General features: G+C 37.4%; 1 protein-coding gene across 11 annotated transcripts in view; it reads left to right on the top strand.

The window, feature by feature from the left end:
* Positions 1 to 18,745, top strand: part of LOC127841604 (protein YIPF3-like) — a 25,699-nt gene extending 6,954 nt beyond the window's left edge. The window contains exons 4-12 of one of the 11 annotated variants that reach the window (XM_052370546.1): positions 660 to 766; positions 2,501 to 2,639; positions 3,432 to 3,563; positions 5,518 to 5,640; positions 7,003 to 7,171; positions 7,577 to 7,621; positions 10,970 to 11,065; positions 11,423 to 11,543; positions 15,816 to 18,745. In XM_052370546.1, coding sequence (XP_052226506.1) covers positions 660 to 766; positions 2,501 to 2,639; positions 3,432 to 3,563; positions 5,518 to 5,640; positions 7,003 to 7,171; positions 7,577 to 7,621; positions 10,970 to 11,065; positions 11,423 to 11,535 — 924 coding nt within the window. In that variant the 3' untranslated portion in view covers positions 11,536 to 11,543; positions 15,816 to 18,745. Of the gene's footprint in view, positions 1 to 659; positions 767 to 2,500; positions 2,640 to 3,431; positions 3,564 to 5,517; positions 5,641 to 7,002; positions 7,172 to 7,576; positions 7,622 to 9,208; positions 9,344 to 10,001; positions 10,047 to 10,969; positions 11,066 to 11,422; positions 11,544 to 15,815 lie in introns of all 11 variants that reach the window. The other 10 variants (XM_052370535.1, XM_052370533.1, XM_052370557.1 and 7 more) reach the window with 10 other exon arrangements.
* Positions 18,746 to 19,219: the final 474 nt, after the last annotated feature.

A 19,219-nucleotide genomic window follows, 5' to 3' on the forward strand; every position in this document is an offset into this window, starting at 1 on the left:
CAGACCTAGCATGGGAGATATTTACGGGCAAGTTGAATTTATGTCAATTTCACTAAAAATATCAATGACAGTTTCTGCTAAAAAAACTTAAGTTATATGGAAATGTAGTGTTGAAATTACAAATAACAATCTTGGGGAACAATCTCTTTCACAGATCTGTATGTACATGTTGTTGTCAAAACAAACATTGTTCAACTAATTGTCTCCATTTAGAACAGACTCTAAATCCCCACAGCTTGCCATGTGTTGTGCTATACTACACGAAGATGATTATGACAATTTAACGTGCTTTATGCAGTTTCCTGTGTTGCAAGATTATAGCTGAAATGATGCAAGTTGAAACTGTTTTTAGGTATTTTCATAATGGTTTGAATGTAGAACTGGCAAAATAACATAGTGTTATGAAATATTTTAATTTCATACATTTAAGGTAAATTCTAGTTGTGGTAAAAACACATGTTTCACTGTGTTTTTTATCCCATCTTATAATAAAGTCAGTGCAAAATTGTACCAAATTGATGCAAAAGTTTGAATGCCGTTTTCAATTGAAAGTGCATCATAACCAATTTGATATGGTATACTATTGATAAAATAGTGTACTTTTTGGCTTTGAGATGTAAATCATTGTCAAATAAATGTTTATTTTCTGTCCTCAATAGATGTGGCAGTCGGGGAAAGAAAGGGCGACCAAGGCTTGGAATATCTATGGCAATCTGGACATTCTGAGACCATATTTCAATGTTGAACCACATGAAGTACGAAGCAGGTAGTGGTCATTCCTCAATATTTCAATGTTGAACCACATGATATACCAAGCAGGTAGTGGTCATTCCTCAATATTTCAATGTTGAACCACATGAAGTACGAAGCAGGTAGTGGTCATTCCTCAATATTTCAATGTTGAACCACATGAAGTACGAAGCAGGTAGTGGTCATTCCTCAATATTTCAATGTTGAACCACATGAAGTACGAAGCAGGTAGTGGTCATTCCTCAATATTTCAATGTTGAACCACATGAAGTACGAAGCAGGTAGTGGTCATTCCTCAATATTTCAATGTTGAACCACATGAAGTACGAAGCAGGTAGTGGTCATTCCTCAATATTTCAATGTTGAACCACATGAAGTACGAAGCAGGTAGTGGTCATTCCTCAATATTTCAATGTTGAACCACATGAAGTACGAAGCAGGTAGTGGTCATTCCTCAATATTTCAATGTTGAACCACATGAAGTACGAAGCAGGTAGTGGTCATTCCTCAATATTTCAATGTTGAACCACATGAAGTACGAAGCAGGTAGTGGTCATTCCTCAATATTTCAATGTTGAACCACATGAAGTACGAAGCAGGTAGTGGTCATTCCTCAATATTTCAATGTTGAACCACATGAAGAACGAAGCAGGTAGTGGTCATTCCTAAATATTTAAATGTTTAATCACATGAAGTACGAAGCAGGTAGTGGGCATTCTTCAATATTTCAATGTTGAACCACATGAAGTAAGAAGCAGGTAGTGGTCATTCCTCAATATTTCAATGTTGAACCACATGAAGTACTAAGCAGGTAGTGGTCATTCCTCAATATTTCAATGTTGAACCACATGAAGTATGAAGCAGGTAGTGGTCATTCCTTAATATTTCAATGTTGAACCACATGAAGAACGAAGCAGGTAGTGGTCATTCCTCAATATTTCAATGTTGAACCACATGAAGTACGAAGCAGGTAGTGGTCATTCCTCAATATTTCAATGTTGAACCACATGAAGAACGAAGCAACTAGTGGTCATTCCTCAATATTTCAATGTTGAACCACATGAAGTACAAAGCAGGTAGTGGTCATTCCTCAATATTTCAATGTTGAACCACATGAAGTACAAAGCAGGTAGTTGTCATTCCTCAATATTTCAATGTTGAACCACATGAAGTACGAAGCAGGTAGTGGTCTTTCCTCACATGCTGACTCTCATAAAACATTTTTTTTTTTAACATTTACAACTTAATGTAGAACATTACATAGGCAAGTTAAGAAATGTTTTTCTCATCATTTTTAGACAACAAAAAATCATTTAAAACCATATTCATAAACATTTAAAAAAAGAAATGTTTTTCTCATACAAAAGCCAAGCATTTTTAGACAACAAAAAATCATTTAAAACCATATTCATAAACATTAAAAAAAAGGTATGAACCCCTAGTTGAAGTGCATCCATCCACAAGTGCAATTTATGAAGCCTCATGTTAAAAAGCTTAGTATGCATTCAACTATTGAGTTGCATGCTGGGAAAACTCGACATAATGCTTGTGCATAAAGTGTCCTCTCAGATTAGTCTGTGCAGTCCACATAGGCTAATCAAGGTCAAAATTTTCTCTTAAACTGGAAAAGCGGCAAAAGTTGTCCCTGATTATCGTGTGCAGACTGCACAGGCTTATCTGGGATGATACTTTACGCACATGCATTCAGACCAGTTTTAACAGAGAGTGGCTCTATTTATAATAAATTCAGACTGGTTCACTCACTGCTGCCCCAGCGGCCCAGTGATGAGAGGCAGCGTGTGCCCAGGGAGCTGTACGGGCCCATGATGATCATCTTCACTCTCATAGCTCTCCTGCTCTTCCAGATGAAAACAGCAGAGCACCGCGTTGTAAGTGTTGTGTCTCTCAGAAATGAATTGGCTAAGAACTAATAAGTAGATATTGTTGTAAGAGAGTAGCATGGCCTAAAAAATGTAAAGCATGGCAAAATGTGTGTTAATGGAGTGTTGAAATATTGTGGAAGAAAACTTTGCCTCAAATTCAACTGATCGTATAAATTTAAGAAGCCACAATTTAGTTCAGTTATCATAGATGATTAATTTTTTTGCTTGTAACAAAATGTCATTTTACGAATTCATTTATTGGATAAAAGGTGTATGAAGAATAAGTAGCCTACAAATCGGTGCATGTGGGCCCAGTGCTTGCAGTCTGCTGTGTTGATCTTGTTTTGAAAGGGTACAAGTGGTCTCATTCATAATCATCCCATTCAAAGGCAGACTCATTACCTCACTGTAATCGTGTATTTAGATAGGTTATATTTAATATGTTCAAACATAAGTATTTCAGAAAAAAGGCAAAAAGTGCTTAAATAAGTATTTGAGGAAGTTGGCTAGTGATAATTATAGTCGTGTTCTGAGAAAACTGGGCATTATGCATTTGCGTAGTGTCGTCCCAGATTAGACTGTGCAGTCCGCACAGGCTAATCAGGGACGACACTTTCCGCCCTAATTGGAATTTTGCTAAGAAGAGACTTCATTTAAATGAAATGTGTCATAAAAGCGGAAAGTGTCGTCCCTGATTAGTCTGTGCAGACTGCACAGGCTAATCTGGGACGACACTTTTCACACAGATATTATGACCGGTTTTCTCAGAATGCGACTCATCATACGTTTATGTTTCAGGAGGAGGGCACCCTGATGGGCACATCATTTGGTGTGTGTTTCACCTATTGGCTGGGAGCCTCAGGGCTGGTCTGGGTTCTCTCCTATGTGTGTAACACACACCTCACACTCATACAGATCTTGTCTATGATGGTAGGCTCGATAGTATGAGTCGCATTCTTAGAAAACTGGGCATAATGCATGTGTGTTAAGTGTCGTCCCAGATTAGCATGTGCAGTCCGCACAGGCTAATCAGGGACGACACTTTCCGCTTTTAGGGTATTTTTAGTTTCAAGGAAGTCCCTCCTTACCGAAAATCAAGTTTAGGTGGAAAGTGTTGTCCCTGATTATCTGGGACAACACTTTACGCACATGCATTAAGCCCAGTTTTCTTAGAACACGACTTGTATGGTCCACTTTTACAGTGATACATTAATGATTATGCAGTTTTATAGTAATGAATGTAAATAAAAAGGACATTCGCTGACATCAGTTAAGTAAATTAGAATCAGTGCTCACTCTGGCCTTCAGAAAATAATAGCCATAATTTTTTTCCTCACAAAAATAATAGCCAAAACATATGTGGACTTTTCCGCAAAACGGAACTGAAGGTAAAAAGATCAGTGTGTCATTTTCTTATAAAATATTATCATGGCTTTACAATAAAGAATACAATCAATGCTGTGGGTGTGACTTAACAAACCAGATCTCAGCTACAGTTGCATACACATAAGAATTAAGGGCAGAGGCCCCAACCCACCCAGAGCCCTTACTAATTATACTATTTTTTTATAGTTTTTCCAATTGCAATTTTTAGTGAATTCAACTCGAAATATTATAAACCACACCTTCTGTATCACCGCATGTCTATTCGTCATTCTATTTATGCTATTATGAACTTCGAAAATAAATCATAATCGACAAAAAAAATACAGTATCCGAAAACGGTAATCTGAAAAATTGTATGCGTTTTGCACATGAAATGTGCAAGATATAAAATATTAATATGCATAATCTAAAATGTGCATATCGTTCGACTACTTCATCTCTTAATACGACATTTGCCATCTGCCGCAATATTGTAGGCAGAGGCCAATATCAATTGTGAATGATTTTTTCCAAAAACAACGCTTTTGCAATACCGATCATGTTTACATCAATTAACGTCACAGCGCGTGAGTTAAAATACACCACCTCAGTGTAATTCCAAACACGTGTTTGCTGGCCATGGCATATGCCGGGTCCCTTTGAATTGGGAAAACCAGGTTACCTGGTAAAAAATTGAAATCATAATGTTAAAGCAGACGACAAACAGCGGTAATTACGGGGATAATTAGTTGATGGCGATTAAATAATTATTTCATCAAGCAATGTTCAACGTAATCTAATTGCAGAAAAAACGGCTTGAAAAACAAAACCAGATTACAATATAAGCGGCGATTTCATGACGATTAAATAATAATTAGCGAAATTAACAAAGATCTAACAGTTACCGATAATTGGTAAAGCACGGGGAGATTAAAAACGCTTTTTCCGAAGTATATCACTGCTGTCGGACACTGATCGAGAAAAACGCTCTAGGCCACAATGTCGCAAAAGTTATTGACGCGTGTATGACAATACACAGGGTCGAGTGTGTACACAGGTAATCTCGTTATCGATTTTTCCTGCTTGATGGCCCGATTTGCAGGCATTTCGATTTCTCCGGACAACATTTAGGGGCAATTTGTTTTTTGATGTAGGAGGATAAAATAATCGCCATTTTTTCTAGACAATTTTAAGAAATAATAGCCAGTTGGATAAAATAATCGCCATTGGCGATACTGTCTGGCAGCAGCGTGAGCACTGATAGAATAAATTCATTTTTATACACTTTAAATGCTTAATTTATGGGAAAGAAAAAAACACTCATCTACTTTCCATCAACATATTTCAGTTAGTTTAAAATGATTGAAATACTGAAATAATAACAAGACTTTGAACAATGTCCATTTAATGAATAGACCAAACAGAAATTGTGTTTACCTAATGAAAATAAAACTATAAAACTGTGTCATCTGTAATCTATGAGAACACCTGTAGATGACCGGTAAGTTGTGTGTTTCAGGGCTATGGTCTTGGAGGTCACTGTGTTGTGATATTTCTGGGCACCATCATCCATACGTCCCATGACCATCTGTTCTTCTATGCCCTGTGGGCAGTCGTTGGAGGACTGTCCTCCCTTAGAATGGTTTGTCTTCCTTTGTATTGATTGTAAATAATGGTTATCTCGTGAATGAGTTACTCTTGTTTCATTTTGTAATTGTCTGTTATGTTTGACTATGTTTGCAAATAGCATTACTACTCTACCTAAACAGCTTGTCATAGATCACAATTGGATGAAATAGTTACTGGTAAAACATTACTCTTGATACAGTTTATTTCTAAAGACATGTGTAATGTCAGTCTGAGAAAGTCTAATTATTCATAAAACAATAACATTTTAATGACATTTTATTATTTTTATGCCCCCTTTCGAAGAAAAGGGGGTATATAGTTTTCGCACTGTCTGTCAGTCTTTCACACTTTTCGTGTCTGCTCTCTAATTCAAATAGTTTTCATCCGATCTTTACCAAACTTGGTCAGAAGTTGTATCTAGACAATATCAAGGTCAAGTTCAAATATGGGTCATGCCGGGTCAAAACTAGGTCACGGGGTCACTTAGTGCATTTCAAGGATTTAGCATGGTGTCTGCTCTCTAATTGAAGTTGTTTTCATCTGATCTTTACCAAACTTGGTCAGAAGTTGTATCAAGACAATATCTAGGTCAAGTTCGAATGTGGGTCATGCCGGGTCAAAAACTAGGTCATGGGGTCACTTAGTGCATTTCAAGGATTAAGCATGGTGTCCGCTCTCTAATTGAAGTAGTTTTCATCTGATCTTTACCAAACTTGGTCAGAAGTTGTATCAAGACAATATCTAGGTCAAGTTCGAATATGGGTCATGCCGGGTCAAAAACTAGGTCACAGGGTCACTTAGTGCATTACATGGATTTAGCATGGTGTCCGCTCTCTAGTTTCTGTGGCTTTCTGATTTATTTTGATATTCTAAGACATTTTTATGCCCCCAAAGGAGGGCATATAGTGATCGGACTGTCCGTCCGTCTGTCCGTCACACTTTGCGTTTAGATTTCGAAAAATGCTCATAACTTCTATGTCGCTTCAGATAGCAATTTCATATTTGGCATGCATGTGTATATGGACAAGGCCTTTCCATACGCACACAAATTTTGACCCCTGTGACCTTGATCTTCAACTTAGAGTCTGCGTTTAGGTTTCGAAATCTGCGTTTAGGTTTCGAAAAAAGCTCATAACTTCTACCAAGTGTTTATAGGGGGCATAAGTCATCCTATGGTGACAGCTCTTGTTTAACATATCCTTCTTACCAAGGACTTGATGGGTGGTTATCATGAATATGTCTCGTAGAATAAGAGGTGAAAATGTAGCCTTCGAAATATTAAACTATTGTTGCCTTTACTTCATGTACTTAAAACATAGTTAAGTAATTATCCCTCTCATCCAAAAATTCTTATTCAATAATGTTATGCTTGCAGGTCTCCATAGTGCTGTCTCGCACACACGGACAGACTCAGAGGATGATTGTGTGTGGTGCAGTGGCAGCTCTCAACCTGCTCTTTCTGCTCTATCTGCACTTTGCCTATCACCAGATTGTTGAAGGTAACATGCTCTATCTCCACTTTGCCTATCACCAGATTGTTGAAGGTAACATGCTCTATCTCCACTTTGCATATCACCAGATTGTTGAAGGTGACATGCTCTATGTCCACTTTGCCTATCACCAGATTGTTGAAGGTAACGTGCTCTATCTGCACTTTGCATATCACCAGATTGTTATAGGTAACATGCTCTATCTCCACTTTGCATATCGCCAGATTGTTGAAGGTAACATGCTCTATGTCCACTTTGCCTATCACCAGATTGTTGAAGGTAACATTCTCTATCTCCACTTTGCATATCACCAGATTGTTGAAGGTAACATGCTCTATCTCCACTTTGCCTAACACCAGATTGTTGAAGGTAACATGCTCTATGTCCACTTTGCCTATCACCAGATTGTTGAAGGTAACATGCTCTATCTGCACTTTGCATATCACAAGATTGTTGAAGGTAACATGCTCTATCTGCACTTTGCCTATCACCAGATTGTTGAAGGTAACATTCTCTATGTCCACTTGGCATATCACCAGATTGTTGAAGGTAACATGCTCTATCTCCACTTTGCCTAACACCAGATTGTTGAAGGTAACATGCTCTATGTCCACTTGGCATATCACCAGATTGTTGAAGGTAACATGCTCTATCTCCACTTTGCATATCACCAGATTGTTGAAGGTAACATGCTCTATCTCCACTTTGCATATCACCAGATTGTTGAAGGTAACATTCTCTATCTCCACTTTGCATATCACCAGATTGTTGAAGGTAACATGCTCTATCTCCACTCTGCCTATCACCAGATTGTTGAAGGTAACATGCTCTATCTGCACTTTTCCTAACACCAGATTGTTGAAGGTAACATGCTCTATCTGCACTTTGCCTAACACCAGATTGTTTAAGGTAACATGCTCTATGTCCACTTTGCCTAACACCAGATTGTTGAAGGTAACATGCTCTATGTCCACTTTGCATATCACCAGATTGTTGAAGGTAACATGCTCTATCTCCACTTTGCCTATCACCAGATTGTTGAAGGTAACGTGCTCTATGTCCACTTTGCATATCACCAGATTGTTGAAGGTAACATTCTCTATCTCCACTTTGCCTATCACCAGATTGTTGAAGGTAACATGCTCTATCTCCACTTTGCATATCACCAGATTGTTGAAGGTAACATTCTCTATCTCCACTTTGCATATCACCAGATTGTTGAAGGTAACATGCTCTATCTCCACTTTGCATATCACCAGATTGTTGAAGGTAACGTGCTCTATGTCCACTTTGCCTATCACCAGATTGTTGAAGGTAACATGCTCTATCTCCACTTTGCATATCACCAGATTGTTGAAGGTAACATGCTCTATCTGCACTTTGCCTATCCAGGCGTGTCAATTTTCGGATTATTCCGGAAATCCGGATTTGAGCCGTCCAGGGTTGATTTTGTGGTGAATGTAAATCCAATGAGTTTGTTTAAGGGGGGTGGGGGTAGGGACAAAATTCTTATAGTGCGGGATCATTTCAGAACGAATATTGTTATAGCATCGTCGGCATTCCGGACATTTGCGCTTGGTACCGATTTATTTATTGATTTCTGATTGGTAAGCGGCTGGCACTGACATGAGCAGTAACTGACAAAGTAAAGCACTGCAATATCATATTTTAAAACAATATGTTAATCAAATTATATATTGACTGCGTATTTGCTTGGTTACTGGTTACTGGTTTACATTTTCTGCAGGCAAACGATATGCATATTTTATTTCATTTGCAAATGATGTATCGGGACATGTTTTCGGACAGTCGTTTTCGGATACGGTATGGTTTGTCCATTTTAATTTAATTTTGAAGTTCTTAATATCATTTGTTAAGAATGACAAATACACATGCGTTGTTACAGATGGTTTGGTTTATAATATTTCGCATTGTACTCACCAGAAAATGCACCTAGAAAGACTATAAAAAAAGAACAATAAGCTAGGGCTCGGGGGGTTGGGCCCTCCTACGGCCTCAGACTCTCGGCTTAATTTTCCGGATTTCAAATTTGGGACAATTGACACCCCTGCTATCACCAGATTGTTGAAGGTAACATGCTCTATCTGCACTTTGCCTATCACCAGATTGTTGAAGGTAACATGCTCTATCTCCACTTTGCCTATCACCAGATTGTTGAAGGTAACATGCTCTATCTCCACTTTGCCTATCACCAGATTGTTGAAGGTAACATGCTCTATCTCCACTTAGCCTATCACCAGATTGTTGAAGGTAACATGCTCTATTTCCACTTTGCATATCACCAGATTGTTGAAGGTAACATGCTCTATCTCCACTTTGCCTATCACCAGATTGTTGAAGGTAATATGCTCTATCTCCACTTTGCCTAACACCAGATTGCAGTCAATATATAATTTGATTAACATATTGTTTTAAAATATGATATTGCAGTGCTTTACTTTGTCAGTTACTGCTCATGTCAGTGCCAGCCGCTTACCAATCAGAAATCACCAGATTGTTGAAGGTAACATGCTCTATCTCCACTTTGCCTAACACCAGATTGTTGAAGGTAACATGCTCTATCTCCACTTTGCCTATCACCAGATTGTTGAAGGTAACATGCTCTATCTCCACTTTGCCTATCACCAGATTGTTGAAGGTAACATGCTCTATCTCCACTTTGCCTATCACCAGATTGTTGAAGGTAATATGCTCTATCTCCACTTTGCCTAACACCAGATTGTTGAAGGTAACATGCTCTATCTCCACTTTGCATATCACCAGATTGTTGAAGGTAACATGCTCTATCTCCACTTTGCATATCACCAGATTGTTTAAGGTAACATGCTCTGTCTCCACTTTGCCTATCACCAGATTGTTGAAGGTAACATGCTCTATCTCCACTTTGCCTATCACCAGATTGTTGAAGGTAACATGCTCTATCTCCACTTTGCCTATCACCAGTTTGTTGAAGGTAACATGCTCTATGTCCACTTTGCCTATCACCAGATTGTTGAAGGTAACATGCTCTATCTGCACTTTGCCTATTACCAGATTGTTGAAGGTAACATGCTCTATGTCCACTTTGCCTATCACCAGATTGTTGAAGGTAACATGCTCTATCTGCACTTTGCCTATCAAAACATGAATAGTTGATGATGACTCAAGGTCACAATTGAAGCATCAATTGTTATTGTCTGCTAAATACATGTATATCAAAATCCTCAAGAAATTAGGCTACGATGTTAAGGTAATGTAAATGATGTGTTAAATGCATAGATCTGTCACACTGGTTCTAGGTAATGGTCATTCTTAAAAGTATAATAGTGAAGCCTTCATTCTTTTTGTATCTGCTTCATTCTGCCTACCGGTATATCAATTGAAGGATTTTCATAAAAAGTTCATCAAGACGTCTAGAAGATACGAGTCAATCACGCTGGTACCAAAGCATGATCACCACTTCAAGTTCAAAATATTTTTGGGGGGAAATTATCAAATATATCTGTCTCTTGTTCTGTCTTGTTGCAAATAATTTTTAATAAGTGTCGACAGTGACTTACAATAAAACACTAAGTAGTGCACTACTAAGTTGTGTAATCTGGTTGGTCAAGTGATTCATTTGGTCCTTTTACTTTTTGTTGCCTCTATCACACTCTATGGACCTTTACCTGTCGTAGAGATAATTAAAAACTTATTTATATGAGGTACAATATTAATATGTAAAATACTGATTGTACAAAATATAGACTTTGCATGTAATCATAATTGAAACTGATTTATTTAATTCACGAATATCTAACTTGACAGAAACTTTAAAAGACTGACATCACAGCTTGATAATTTGTGTTTCAGATTTGTCAGAAGTATTTGCCTCGCATCACAATCCAGTAGTAGCTGATGCTGTTGGTGTTAATAAGGGGGATGACTCTGCTGTGAAAAATACTGAAGGTACGAGCTGACTACCACTGTACCAATTTGTTTGAACTAACAGGGGAAACACTGTTAGATAAATCTTGAGTAACAGATTTAATCTGTATGTTTGTGGTGACTAATGTGAATCTTAATGTACCACACATTGCAGGTGAATGTCAAATATGCATGATTGTATTGGTCTATCTTGATGCATCAGCTTCAAAGGAAGGAAAAACACAATCCAAACAAATTTGGAATTAAAAATATACATGAATTTAGAATTTATTTAAAAAGAATATGCATTTATGAACTTTGCGCCTTTACAGAGGTATTTAACTAAATGTTTGTGTTCGTATTGTTAAGTTACTAGCGTCATTCAACTCCTTATTGTAGACATGGTTACTGAGGCAATCCAAAAGGCAATGGATGCTATTGTAAACTCCGAAATCAATTCTCATGCTGAGGCTAAACAAATGACGAATGAAACACATATTGAAAGTAGATGAAATTATAGGTATTATAACTATGTTTTTGCCAAAGGTTTACATCAGTGGCATTAACCTATTTTGTATATAATGTGTATATCCCAGCTGTATGGTTATTCATACCCACAACTTTTTGATCCAAACGTTGCATGGTGGTATCAGCATCACTCCCCTGCGTATAACATTTGCGTTCTTGCACTTAACCCATTTATACCTAGTGTCTAGAAAAAAAGGCCTTGGCATGATGCGGCGTCTCATCAGGGTCTGCGCTGTTTGCTTAAAGGAATTTCTGTAAGAAATATTCTAAATATAGAAATTAACATACTTGACATCCCTAATTTTGTAAATTAATTGATCCAATTAAGAACAACGAGAGAGTCCACTAGGCATAAATGGGTTAAAATTAAGGTGGAGGTTGATTTTATTTGAGGGTTGTTGGTATCAATATAAATGGAAATATTTAAAACTAGCAAGCAAGGGAGTTATGCTATTAATACTAGTATTAAAATGCATTTGGAATGAAGCTAATTCTTCATGTACAAGTATTTAAATGTGTCTGTTATGGAGGTAATGCTGTAAAAACTAGTTTTTTATGCCCCTGGTAGGAGGGCATATAGTGATCGGACTGTCTGTCCGTCTGTCTGTCTGTCTTTCCGTCACACTTTGCATTTAGGTTTTGAAAAATGCTCATAACTTCTATGTCCCTTGAGATGCAACCTTCATATTTGGTATGCATGTGTATATGGACAAGGCTTTTCCATACGCACACAAATTTTTACCCCTGTGTTCTTGACGTTGAACTCAGGGTCCGCGTTTAGGTTTCGAAATCTGTGTTTAGGTTTTGAAAAATGCTCATAACTTCTATGTCCCTTGAGATATAACCTTCATATTTGGTATGCATGTGTATATGGACAAGGCCTTTCCATACGCACAAAAATGATGACCCCTGTGACCTTGACGTTGAACTTAGGGTCCTTGTTAGGTTTCAAAATCTGCGTTTAGGTTTTGAAAAATGCTCATTACTTCTATGTCCCTTAAGATATAACCTTCATTTTTGGTATGCATGTGTATATGGACAAGACCTTTCCATACGCACAAAAATTTTGACCCCTGTGACCTTGACCTTGAACTAAGGGTCCGTGTTTAGGTTTCGAAATCTGCGTTTAGGTTTCGAAAAAAGCTCATAACTTCTATCAAGCGTTTATAGGGGGCATAAGTCAACCTATGGTGACAGCTCTTGTTGTATCTGTATGCAGCTATAAATGTATTGTAAATAATACGCTTGTTTACTGTTCCAAGAGTATGTATCAGTTATGTGGTTTGTTGTATTACATATCAAACCAGAAGGCAAGCCCCTAGTGTGATATGATATACTGTGAAACCATTATTATTTGTCAGGCCTTAATTTTAGTCTATTTCGTCAGTGGACCGAGTGACGAATTTGAGATCCTAACAAATAATTATGTCAAATGTTTAAACAAAATTAAGATTGAATTAAGTAGTCATGAGACATTAAAATCCAATGTAATTCACGCATACATACTGTGGTTGTTTCGTAGACAATATAAATACTGTTTTGACACAAAGGGGAGCACATTACACAGTGTACTTAACTGACACGTTATATTGCTGTAAAATGCAGATGCAGTTAAGCTGTATCGAATGCTTTGACTTTGTTTAGGTAGAATAGTAATGGTTAGTGCTAATTATTAACAACTTTATTACCCATTGTGTGTATTATGTTTTTCAATGGTGTTGACTAATTGGCAATCAGCTTTGTTGTTTCAAACACTAGTTAACGGTTATTCTGTACCGCTTATCAGCTAATCATAACAAATAACTTGTCATACAATAATAAGGGCCCATTACTATCACCTGATAACAAAAGACTATTTAATTGGCATGTGACAAACGGGACTCCCAAGTGTCTTCCCTTTTCCTCACCACGATTTGTCGCAACTGAGAAACCGCTATTTATTGTATTAATTTTTTTTTCTGAAATCAGAAATTGGAGAATTCAAGTGCTGACGAAATAGTCTTGTTTTTAAAATGAAGAAATTTCATGCTGATGAATATAAATGGTTTCACAGTAGTTCATGAGACTGGTACAAACTCTTTGATTGTGTTTGATTGAGGTTGTTTCAAAAAGATTTTTCCAAGATCATATTTTGACAACAAAGTAAATCAGGTTGTAAAACACATATATTACATGAACACTTATAAGTTGAATTCAGAAAAAATGCAACTGTCCAAACATTTAGAGTAAGTTATTATTGGGGAAAATCTGTTGTTGTTTTTAAACCAGGTTTTTCGAAGAAAAAAACTGGTTATTAGATTGGTGAATGTCGGCGGGCGGGCTGGCAGGTGGGCAGGCTGGCAGGCGGAACAAGCTTGTCCAGGCCATAACTATGTCGTTCATGGTCAGATTTTAAAATCATTTGGCACATTTGTTCACCATCATTAGACGGTGTGTCGCGCAAAAGAATTACATCGATATCTCCAAGGTCAAGGTCACAATTTGAGTTTGAAGGTCAAAATTGGCCATAAATGAGCTTGTCCGGGCCATAACTTTGTCGTTCATTGTCAGATTTAAAAATAATTTGGCACATTTGTTCACCACCATTAGACAGTGTGTCCCGCGAAAGAATTACGTCGATATCTCCAAGGTCAAGGTCACAATTTGAGTTTGAAGGTCAAAAATGGCCATAAATGAACTTGTCCGGGCCATTACTTTGTGATTCATTGTGAGATTTTAAAATAATTTGACAAATTTGTTCATCATCATAAGACGTTTAGTCGCGCGAAAGAATCACGTCGATATCTCCAAGGTCAAAATCACAATTTGAGTTTGAAGGTCAAAAATGGCCATAAATGAGCTTGTCTGGGCCATTACTATGTCATGCATTGTGACATTTTAAAATCATTTGTCACATTTGTTCACCAATATTGGACGGTGTGTCGCACGAGAGAATTATGCCAATATCTCCAAGGTCAACTGGTCGCCACAACTAAAAATAGATTGATTTTGAAACAACCATGTCTCTCTTTATCAGACTTTTTTTTGCCCCCCTTCAAAGAAGAGGGGGTATATTGTTTTGCACATGACGGTCGGTCTGTCGGTCGGTCCATCCACCAGATGGTTTCCGGATGATAACTCAAGAATAATTAGGCCTAGGATCATGAAACTTCATAGGTACATTGATGATGACTGACAGATGACCCCTATTGATTTTCAGGTCACTAGGTCAAAGGTCAAGGTCACAGTGACAAAAAACGTATTCACACAATGGATTCCACTACAACTGACAGCCCATATGGGGGGCATGCATGTTTTACAAACAGCCCTTGTTTTCTAATTGAAATCAAGGTCAATTTTACACAAGGGGGTTAACAATACACATTTTGAATTGTCTCCCTTTATCAGACTTTTTTCAACTGAAAACCTGGTATTGTGACAATTTTGTCCCTTATAATGTTTCAATATTTTGGAGCAATACACAAAAGTTATTTTGGCTAAAAGTAGGTCTTCGACAACTTAAAGTAGATAATTGCATTATATTAGCAATTACATTTTGCAAAGACTATATTTAATTACATAAGATAGACACATTGTTTGTTTCACTTTGTATTGACCAGTCTAGAAGGGCAATAAGGAGCAGGGTTCAGCACCCAGCTAGTTTGCTCTAGATCTTTCCCTACCTGTATTTTCTTTAATATTTTATATACTAGGTATAAAATATATATGTTTAAACATGTCCGGTATGGGAGTTGCTTGTGATGATTTATAGGGAAATTGAGTGTAAAAACATACATCTGGGTGTAAGGTAGTAAAAGCACTACATTGTACATGTATACACATATTGTAAATGCAACACTTATGTTAAGAAAATGCCTCCATAATGTTACTGGTATCATTCCATGATCACAATAGTTAAACTATTTGTTTTTGTGCTGTTGTTTTCTTGAAAACATAGAATGTTGTTTCCAGACTGGTTTAAAATATTTCTATTGGAGTAATGAAAAAATAGATATTTTAAAGATCAATATTTTACTCTTATTCGGTGATATTTCCAGGTTCACCCTGTCCAGTTTTTCTTCTATTGTCACTATTAAAATTTTACAATCAATAACATACTGAACTATTTCTGTATAAATATTGAAATTGGTGTTAACTTATATATAGGTGTATAAATATGTCTATTTTTAATATTATTTAAATAGATTTCCTATATAGATACCTTTAATATTTCCATATGAGTTATTTTAGACATGTTTACTATATACATACTTTTGTGTTTCAGTCGAAGATGGTTGACTAATTTCTCATACAGCTTGGATACAATAGGCTCGATGCAGGGAAGTGAAATGTTGCAATTTATGTGACTATGATTTGGAAAATGTTCACTATACCCATGTACTTTACTCATTTTGAAATGTTATCATGTTAACTTAAATAAACATCACATGAAGCGTAAAAAAAATTGTTTACAGTTTTGAACAATTTTCTAACTTAGTTTGGGAACAGTCTTACACTATAAGACCATTGCGGAGATACATGTATCTTAACAGACAGCCATTGTATGTTGTGGGCTTATTTATTTACTTATTATCGTGGTATGTTTTATGTGACACATTATGTATGCAAAAATGTTCTGAATTTTTTTTCAAAAGCGACTTTAAGGCAGTTGTTGTTGGATACTATGACAAAGTTAATGTTGCCAGTGTATGTATGGTATTTTGCTGTAAGCCTTTCAGTGCCACAGCTGCATATTGAAACAAGTAAGCATTGTGTGACCTCTTGCAATTATTACAATATAAATTTAGACTCAAACAACGGCTTTCCCAATATTTATTGTCCCCTACCGGTTTTACCGGAGGGGACTTGTGGTTTGCGCTCTTTCCGTCAGTCCGTCAGTCGGTCACACTTTTCTGGATCCACTTGAAAAGTTCGTAATATTTATGCCCCCTTCAAAGAAGAGGGGGTATTTTGCTTTGCACATGTCGGTCGGTCTGTCAGTCGGTCTGTCGGTCCGTCCACCAGGTGGTTTCCGGATGATAACTCAAGAACGCTTGGGCCTAGGATCATGAAACTTCATAGGTACATTGATCATGACTTGCATATGACCCCTATTGATTTTGAGGTCACAAGGTCCAAGGTCACGGTGACCCGAAATAGTAAAATGGTTTCCGGATGATTACTCAAGAATTTTAGGCCTAGGATCATCAAACTTCATAGGTACATTGATCATGACTCGCAGATGACCCCTATTGATTTTCAGGTCACTAGGTCAAAGGTCAAGGTCATGGTGACCCGAAATAGTAAAATGGTTTCCGGATGATAACTCAAGAACGCTTATGCATAGGATCATGAAACTTGAAAGGTAGATTGATCATGACTTGCAGTTGACCCCTATTGATTTTCAAGTCACTATATCAAAGGTCAAGGTCACGGTGACCTGAAATAGTAAAATGGTTTCCGGATGATTACTCAAGAACGCTAATGGCTACGATCATGAAACTTCATAGGTACATTGATCATGACTCGCAGATGACCCCTATTGATTTTTAGGTCACTTGGTCAAAGGTCAAGGTGATGGTGACCCGAAATAGTAAAATGGTTTCCGGATGATAACTCAAGAACGCTTATGCCTAGGATCATGAAACTTCATAGGTGCATTGATCATGACTCGCAGATGACCCCTATCGATTTTGAGGTAACTAGGTCAAAGGTCAAGTTCACGGTGATTCAAAATAGTAAAATGGTTTCCAAATGATAACTGAAGAACGCTTATTCCTAGGATCATGAAACTTTATAGGTAGATTGATTATGACGTGCAGATGACCCCTATTGATTTTCAGGTCACTAGGTCAAAGGTCAAGGTCACGGTGACTCGAAATAGTAAAATGGTTTCCGGATGATAACTCAAGAATGCTTACGCCTAGGATCATGAAACTTCATAGGTACATTGATCATGACTGGCAGATGACCCCTATTGATTTTCAGGTCAAAGGTCAAGGTCACGGTGACTCGAAATAGTCAAATGGTTTCCGGATGATAACTCAAGAATGCTTAGGCCTAGGATCATCAAACTTCATAGGCACATTGATCATGACTCGCAGATGACCCCTATTGATCTTCAGGTCACTAGGTCAAAGGTCAAGGTCACAGTGACCAAAATAGTAAAATGGTTTCCAGATGATAACTCAAGAACGCTTATGCATAGGATCATGAAACTTGAAAGGTAGATTGATCATGACTCGCAGTTGACCCCTATTGATTTTCAAGTCACTATATCAAAGGTCAAGGTCACGGTGACCTGAAATAGTAAAATGGTTTCCGGATGATAACTCAAGAACGCTAATGGCTACGATCATGAAACTTCATAGGTACATTGATCATGACTCGCAGATGACCCCTATTGATTTTTAGGTCACTTGGTCAAAGGTCAAGGTGATGGTGACCCGAAATAGTAAAATGGTTTCCGGATGATAACTCAAGAACGCTTATGCCTAGGATCATGAAACTTCATAGGTACATTGATCATGACTCGCAGATGACCCCTATCGATTTTGAGGTAACTAGGTCAAAGGTCAAGTTCACGGTGACCCAAAATAGTAAAATGGTTTCCAAATGATACCTGAAGAACGCTTATTCCTAGGATCATGAAACTTTATAGGTAGATTGATTATGACGCGCAGATGACCCCTATTGATTTTAAGGTCACTAGGTCAAAGGTAAAGGTCACAGTGACTAGAAACAGTAAAATGGTTTCCAGATGATAACTCAAGAATGCTTATGCCAAGGATCATGAAACTTCATAGGTACATTGATCATGACTGGCAGATGACCCCTATTGATTTTCAGGTCACTAGGTCAAAGTTACTCGAAACAGTAAAATGGTTTCCGGATTATAACTCAAAAATAATTAGGCCTAGGATCATGAAACTGTATAGGTACATTGATCATGACTGGCAGATTACCCCTATTGCTTTTCAGGTCACTAGGTCAAAGGTCAAGGTCACAGTGACAAAAAGCGTATTTACACAATGGCTGCCACTACAACTGACAGCCCATATGGGGGGGCATGCATGTTTTACAAACAGCCCTTGTTGTATCTGGTATTGATCTGTGATTTAATTTTACATAATGTTTATTCTGTCATTATCTTGTGTACCTGTTCAATAATAAATTGTCATTTTATTGAATGAAATACATTTTCTAAAGTATGAACACTTGTTAGTTGGAATTATTTGCCCATTTCATTTACAAGTACATGTAACTTGATTCCAAACTGGGATCCCAGAGTTGCTTCCAAACCTGTACCAGCACAAATCATAACTTGCCCAAAAAGGATTTTGTTGAAGGATTGGGTTATTTCAAAGACTGGTTTTGAATGGGAAACAAATTGGTATTAAAACATAGTTAACACTGTGCATTTTCTTTTAGTTAAATGAAGATGTTCCCAAGAACTGAAAATGTTCCTTGTTTGCCACAAGCAGGAAGAGTTTAAACCTTACTATGCCCCCCTTCGAAGAAGAGGGGGTATATTGTTTTGAACATGTCGGTCCGTCCGTCCACCAGATGGTTTACGGATGATAACTCAAGAACGCTTAGGCCTAGGATCATGAAACTTCATAGGTACATTGATCATGACTCGCAGATGACCCCTATTGATTTCAGGTCACTAGGTCAAAGGTCAAGATG

Source organism: Dreissena polymorpha, chromosome 1 (genome assembly GCF_020536995.1).
Source record: "Dreissena polymorpha isolate Duluth1 chromosome 1, UMN_Dpol_1.0, whole genome shotgun sequence".
Classification (NCBI taxonomy): Eukaryota; Metazoa; Mollusca; class Bivalvia; order Myida; family Dreissenidae; genus Dreissena; species Dreissena polymorpha.